The sequence below is a fragment of the Spea bombifrons genome, chromosome 2, assembly GCF_027358695.1.
Source record: "Spea bombifrons isolate aSpeBom1 chromosome 2, aSpeBom1.2.pri, whole genome shotgun sequence".
Classification (NCBI taxonomy): domain Eukaryota; kingdom Metazoa; phylum Chordata; class Amphibia; order Anura; family Pelobatidae; genus Spea; species Spea bombifrons.
The window spans coordinates 117,954,363-117,961,915 of record NC_071088.1 but is presented as its reverse complement, the minus strand read 5'-3'; the positions used below and the strand labels follow the sequence as shown (position 1 = coordinate 117,961,915).

Genomic DNA, 7,553 nt, shown 5'->3' with positions numbered 1-7,553 from the left:
CTGGACTAGTACTAATTAAAGACTTTGCATAAAATGTATTTAGTTAAAAAAAAACAAAAAACATCCTCCCTGTATCCTGCATTGTACACTTTGCAGGAAAGTATATGATCTAGCCATAAAATGAGGTAGTTTCCATTCATTTCCTAATAATGTATCACATCGAAAGGGGCAAAGTAGGGACCCCGGTCCCTCTGTGGTACAACAGATTAGGAAATAATTACTAATATAGGTAAATCACAGCAAATGATATTACTAATGGAAACTGGTTGGAGTTTTCCGAAATAAAATACTGCATGCATTGCATCAGGGTGCTGGTGTGTTTACAGCTTAGACTTCATTTTAAATTGTGACATCATATGTCCTAATACCATACATTTAAAACAAAGTAAAACACTAACAGAACATGAATTGGGTATTTTGGGTAGACAGAAAATACTAATTATATGCAAACCAGGTCTGAGCTTTAACTAAGATGTGGTCTACAGTAGTGTATTAGGATGCATAGTATTAAAAGTAAGGGGTATGTTTCTCAGCCAGTCAATAATGATAAAACACCCAGTTCCTGTAGCTGTGCCTTTACCACGCTGTTCCAGCCTTTGTTGGCTTGGGGGTTCCTGGGTGATGGGTGCATTATCCCCTTCACCTCAACCTCTAAACCCTCAACAGCTAGGGCCTTTTTTGCCCTCTGCTCAGAGAATCTGCCCACACCAATAACCTTTTTAACACCAAGAGTCCTGACCACTTGGCAGAGAGCTTCATCACAGACATTGAGCAATTTGTCCCTCTGTTCCTTTGGGAGGTCTGTGGGTGTTAGGTTCTTCCCCGACTGGTTCATGAAGATAAGCGGGCAGTGGTTGTGCACAAAGCAGTGCTGAAAAAAATGTTCAGGACGTCCACAAAGTGATTTGAAGAAACCCCAAAAGCGGGCGCCACTGACCTCGCTGGTGGGACATTGAAAGCCACGGATGGGCCTTTTTGGATGCTCCAGTTCTGGCTTGTATACCTTGCCTTCAATGCACAGCCAGTCACGAACATGATTAACTTCCCCAAAGGGAACCTGTGAGTGAGAAACAAAAAGTGGAGTAAGGAAAAACTGGCTTTGCACACCGGAACGTGATGTCACCGAGTGCCTCTCTGCAGTCAAGGTTATTTTATAGCCTACCACAAGCCCTATGCTGCTTCTAAACTATTCGTTTGAACTGTGATTATGAAACCTCAGCTTCCATAATTATTTGTCATGCTTTGGAAAATGATTTCTGGGATAGTGACTTCCTTGGCAGTAGGCAACTTTCAATTCTCCATCTGTTGATTAATTGGGTCTAGGTTCTAAATGATATACATATTACTTTGGTTTAAATCACATTAAAACAAGACAAACTTTGCTCCAATCCTCAAATCTCAAAGCGGTCAAATGTGAAACATGATGGGCTTAACATGTCCAGTCTTTTCAAAAGAGCTTGAAGAGGCAAATCACTGGCAGGAAAGAATAGATAGGATTCTAACTAATTACAAAAATTACATATAAATGCTGTCATATGCATTAGTGTACAGGACAGCTGCAATGGCACAGCATCGCAGTCATCAGAGAAAAAGTCCCAGCTATCCGTAGATCTACCTAGCACCAATGTTCCATCTAATTTTTCTTAGTTGGCGTGCGCAGAAAATTTCTCTTGTGCAAAAAGTTTCACAGAGCAAAAATTGTGTGCGCACAATATCTGCGCCGCATAGTTTCAAAAAAATTATTCTTTTTTTGGGAAAAACTGTTGTGCGCACAATTTTTGGACGTGTGCGCTCTCTAAAAAAGCTATGTGTGCGCGCACAAGCGCACAGTTTAGAGGGAACACTGCCTAGCACATTTGTGTAATCGTGAAACTAAATTACGGATATCTTTGTTGTTCTTAGTCTTAACTTGATATAAATCGGACAAATATGATACATTTATTTTTATTCCTTCAATAATGCACTCCTTATGCATGACCGTAACAAAGCATCGTGTATTACTACTTAGCTATGTGGGATAAAGCAACACGTTGCTCATAAGTCTCTGTCACAGATTAGGGTATGACGATTCAGTTTGGCATGGTCTCAAGATTATCACAGAGCCTAATGAAGGAGCAGAGCAGAGAGGTGTAACCAATTATCACAGCCAGCAAGACTGTCTGACCTTTTCATACAGTGTCAATCCTCCCACTCCCAGCCAGTCTCTCCATCTGCTATTAGTGTTCTCTTCCACATGTTACATAGCAGTCCTGCCATCAAGAGTCTTGTATTAATATACAGCGGCAAGAAAAAAAAAAAGTAAGAGAACCCTTTGGAATTGTCTGTTTTTTCTGCAGTAATTGTTCCTAAAATCTGATGTGATGTACATCTAAGTCACAAGTAACGACAAACACAAGGTGCTTAACATAATAACACACAAACAATGATTATCTTTCATATCTTTATTAAACATTCACAGTGGTGGCGGAAAAAGTAAGCGAACCTTAGGATCAAATCTCCATTGATACCTAAAACAAGCACTTCAAGTAGCTGAAGATCCGCACAATGTTCAGGAGGAATTTTAGACCGTTCTTCCTTGCAGAACTGCTTAAGCTCAGCCATATTCCTAGGCTGTCTGGTGTGAACGCCTCTCGAGGTAATTCCACAGCATCTCTAATTGGTTATGGTCTGGGCTCTGACGCAGAACTTTGATATTTAGGGGCATTGTCCTGCTGAATTACATAACTTCTACTAAGCTTCAGGGGGCACAGAGCCACCCAGACATAATTCTGTATGATACCTTGTTAAACTTGGGAATTAATTGGCCCCTCCATGATGGCAAGTTGTCCAGGCCCTGGGACAGCAAAGTACCCCTAAATCACAATGCTCCCTCCACTATAGGGATGTTTTCACTTGGGTATGTGGTGCCCATTTTGCGCCATAAGTAGTGCTGTGTGTTCTTCCCAAACAATTCAACCTTAGTTTTATCAGTCCACAAAACATTTTCCCCATTGCACTGTGGAGTGGGAAGGTGCACTCTGGCCAACAGCGATGTTAAATTGGAGAGCAGCAGCTTCCTCCATGCTGTCCTGCCATGGACTCCATTCCTGATGTCAACCAGTTCCAATGACTCTTTCAACCCTTTAGCTGTTGCTCATTGAGCATTCTGTGTTGTGCCCTTGTGGTTATTTTGTCTGGGTGCCCACTTCTAGGGAGAGTAGTTACAGAACTAAATCGTCGATATTTATAAACAATTTCTCTAACTCTGGACTGATGAATATGCAAACTCTTTGAGATTTCTTTTTCCTGAGGCATTGTTCACATCAGCAGATGCTGCTTTATTTTTTTACGTTAAATAAGCTCTAAAACACACATCCAATCCTGTTTTATTGATTGAACTCCAGGTATACTAAGTCCTGACTCCAATTAGCTTCTGTTGAAGTGATTTGCCTGGGGGTTTATGAACTTTTTCCAACTCCCACTGTGAATGTTTGAATGTATTCAATATGGACAACAACAAAATAATAATTTGTGTGTTATTAATTAAAATTTGTGACATTGTCGTAACTTAGATGAAGATCATCTCATATTTAAACACAAATTTATACACGGATGTTGGTAATCCCAAAGGATTCATTTACTTTTTCTTGCCACTGTAGCTGAGCTCTTCAAAACTAGGACAGGGTGTTTAGTGCAATGCTCTGCAGGTACACTCAATGTAGAAATATCTAGCATATTAAAAACAAGAATAAGAAGGGATCAAACAAGTGTATCTACACAAGACAACAAAATGGAACAGAAGCTTGAAATCATTTTCAATAAGGAGATTGCATGCAGGTTATTCTACCAGAGATGTAATTAACTAAAGTAACATCACGTCAAATGAATTCATGTTAAAGCAGATGAGATCTCACCCCTGTTTGTGCCATGCCAAATGGTCCTGGGTTCATCCCTAGAAAGAGTACTTCCTTCTTTGACTTGCAGTATGTTTGCACATACCTCTCATGGGGATCCCAGGCATATAACAATGGGTTATAAACATACTTAACAGGGTCCTGGAACTGTAGATCTTTTAACTTCAAGTTCAACTCCAGCTCTACTTGCAGAAATCTACCTGCTGGATCTTCCCCAAGAAAACTGCCGGTAGATTCAAGTGGAGAGATACATTTCACCTCTTCTTCTCCTTCATACTTCCTAGAAAACAGCAGAAAAATTTACTGTCTTAACATTTTCCAAGCATGTTTAATGTAAGAACAGGCAGCTGTAGCAATCTACATCAACGTTGCTTTCTAGGCAGAATTTGACTTTGCAAATCATAGTAGTAGTAACAACGACCATACCAGCTTTAGTTAACCCTAGCCAAGATTAATGAATTTGCTTTACAATGCATTAAATTGTGGTTGTATTACCGTATTTGCTCGATTATAAGACGACCCTGATTATAAGACGACCCCCCAAAATCTGAATATTAACTTAGGAAAAAAAGAAAAAGCCTGAATATAAGACGACCCTAAAGGAAAAAAGTTTTACCAGTAAATGTTAATTCATGTAAACTATTTTTTTTAATAAAAGCTATGATTGAGAAAAATATTTTTTTTTGTTTTTATTTCTTTTATATTTTCTATTGTATTTTCCAACCTGTCCCCCAGTTACGCACATCTGCCCCCAGGCTTGCCACACCAATATGGCACTGTGGCCCATGATATGCCTTTTAACCCTCTATATGCCACTGTGCCCCATGGTATGCCTTTTGACCCCCTATGTGCCACTCTGCCTCCAGAAATGCCTTATACCCCTATATCCCATTCTGGCATTTAGGGGGTTAAAATGCATATTATGGGGCAGAGTGGCATATAGGGAGGTATAAGGCATTCCAGGAGGCAGAGTGGCATTAAGGGAGTTAAAAGGCATTATATAGAGCACTCTGCCTCCAGAAATGCCTTATACCCCTATATGCCACTCTGGCATTTAGGGGGTTAAAAGGCATATTATGGGGCAGAGTGGCATATAGGGAGGTATAAGGCATTTCAGGAGGCAGAGTGCACTATTAAATGCCCCCTTAACGCCACTCTGCCTCCTGAAATGCCTTATACCTCCCTATATGCCACTCTGCCCCATAATATGCCTTTTAACCCCCTAAGTGCCAGAGTGGCATATAGGGGTGTAAGGCATTCCAGAAATGCCACACACACACACACACACACACACTTACTTACCGGTGCTTCCAATTTCCTGGTGTATTGCCGGGGCAGCGGGTTGACGTCTCATTCCGCGGCAGCCGGAAGGAGGTGGAGTTGGCAGCGGGGGTTTGTATGCGTCCGTCGCAAATACCTTCCCCGGCTGTCAGAGATCAGGAACTCTGGAACAATGATCTCTGACAGTCGGGGAAGGTATTTGCGACGGACGCATACAAACCCCCGCTGCCAACTTCACCTCCGGAAGCACCGGTAAGTGTGTGTGTGTGTGGGGGGGGCGACGACAGGAGGATCCAGGTCCCCTGCAGCGGTGCGGGGGATCTGGATCTTAGTCTCCTAATCAGACCTCTATTTGAGGTCTGATTAGAAGACGACCCCGATTATAAGACGAGGGGTATTTTTCAGAGCATTTGCTCTGAAAAAAACCTCGTCTTATAATCGAGCAAATACGGTAATAATGGTAAGTGATTTTACTATATTTAAAGGGGAAGTCCCCCCATTTTCAGAATACAGGTTGTTGGTAGGATAGAGGAGTATGCGCTCTCCTTAATATGGTGTGCGTTCAGAGAGAATGAGTAGGAGGGAGTCCGTAACGTGTGCATAAAGCAGTCTACAAATGTTTACGCACATAACAGACTAAAAACAATATATAACAAAGTGTGACATGCAAAGGTTCAGGCGCTTCCAGATGATTAGTGCTTCATATACATAAGATGTCTAGACCCAATATCCAGTCATAATCAACCCCCTCCCCCCCAAATGTCCCGATTTAGGCAGGCCAGTCCCGATTTTGGGTCTCTGTCCCGCTTTGCAGGGGCAGAGGTAGGGTGAGGCGAGATCCGTTATCACCTCAGGTGCAGCTGAGGGGGGGGGGCGCACAGTCGCCCGATCAGTAGCTGCAGACTAGCTGGGAGATCGCAATCTCCCTCTAGTCGGCTCAACATTAGGGAGCGTGAGGTCTGTGTCTTCAGACTTTGCTTTATTGCTCCCTAATCATGTGTGTGTGTAAGGGCAGTGTATGTGTATATGTATGTGTATGGGCAGGTGTGTGTAAAGGCAGTGTATATGTGTGTTCATTGGCAGGTGTGTGTAAAGGCAGTGTGTAAGGGTCCTGGGAGGGAGGCTAACATTAGCCTTTTTTAATTTAATAAAATCTCTGCTGCTGTGGGCTACTCTTCCAATGATGCTCAGCCAGCATTATGGTGGACACCTGGCTGAGAATCATTGGAATTTTAGCTCACAGCTAGCATCTGCAGCTTTACTGTTGCTGCACTTCCAGCCAGCATTATGTAAGTAATATGTCTGGCTGAGCCTTATGGAAATTCAATGCAATGTGTTGGTTATTTTTAATATGCATCACTGTGCTGACAGAAAAGAAGCGTGTTTTAAGTGGCAATGCGAGTGCGACATTGTAAAGTGCAATTGCTTGTATTGGTGAGTTCTGTAAGATTTAAAAAAGAAAAAAAAAGTGTCCCTCTTTCACATTTTGAAATGTTGGGAGGTATGCTCCCCTAATAAGCCAGCGCTCTTCCTGGTAAACATTAATATCACTGCTATTTACAACTGAATATGCCCATGTGACATTAGTGGAAGTGACATACCAGGAAGTGAATTAATAGTATAACTATAGTAACCATAGCAACAATAAAAACACATGAAACAGCGTTTCCTAATAACAAACATACTGGGATGTGTATACCATACAAGAGGGGGGAAAAGAAACCCTCTTAATGCAGAGTGTACCCTATATAAAGACCCTCAAAAGAACACACATGTAAATAAAAGGCGAGAACTTACAGCACATCAAACTAAACAAATAGCTAAGGGTAGATATCGAATGAATTAGAATCGTTACTTACGATGTTAACATGATCGGAAATAAAAATCCGCTCAATGTCTCAGCATCATCAATGTAAAGAAAATGAAAGGAAACGAGCAGGCGCAAAAGTACGGTGGCCGTGTAGTAACAAAAATGATAAACCAAGCATGGTTGGCAAAACGACAGTCAGAGATCTAAATACCCGAGACAACATCAAATGCAATAAACATAGTAAAGATAGCTCTGAACATAGATCACATAATAAAATATGCAAATAAACAAATGGCTATCACAAATGCATACCTCGATGAAACTAGAAATCTCCTGGTTATCCCTATTCAAAAAAAACCTCCATAACTTAAAGCAAAGGTAAGAGTGCTAAACAATAGAGACATTACTTGATCAGTGTGGTAATTTTGATGTGGAGTGAAAGCACCAAAACATCAAACAACATTCAAACATCTTGCCTTTCCATAAATTTACAGAAACTAATAAGACTCAATGTATATCCACTCCTAGCCAAATCCACATTGTTGTTAGATTTACAATGACTTATGAGC

General features: G+C 41.2%; 1 protein-coding gene across 1 annotated transcript; it reads right to left on the bottom strand.

Annotated features, from left to right (window-relative positions):
• Positions 1-221: 221 nt before the first annotated feature.
• Positions 222-7,199, bottom strand: SMUG1 (single-strand-selective monofunctional uracil-DNA glycosylase 1). Its single transcript, XM_053457734.1, has 3 exons — positions 7,034-7,199; positions 3,894-4,173; positions 222-1,057 (listed from the first exon to the last, which is right to left on the bottom strand). Exons 1-3 carry the CDS (start codon positions 7,042-7,044, stop codon positions 530-532), a joined length of 819 nt encoding a protein of 272 aa, XP_053313709.1. The 5' UTR covers positions 7,045-7,199; the 3' UTR covers positions 222-529.
• Positions 7,200-7,553: the final 354 nt, after the last annotated feature.

Bases quoted from the DNA above. Each gene is read 5' to 3' on its own strand.
- SMUG1 (XM_053457734.1), bottom strand. The intron at 1,058-3,893 runs GTGAGATCTCAT...TCTCACTCACAG, and splicing joins TTGGCATGGCACAAACAGGG to GTTCCCTTTGGGGAAGTTAA.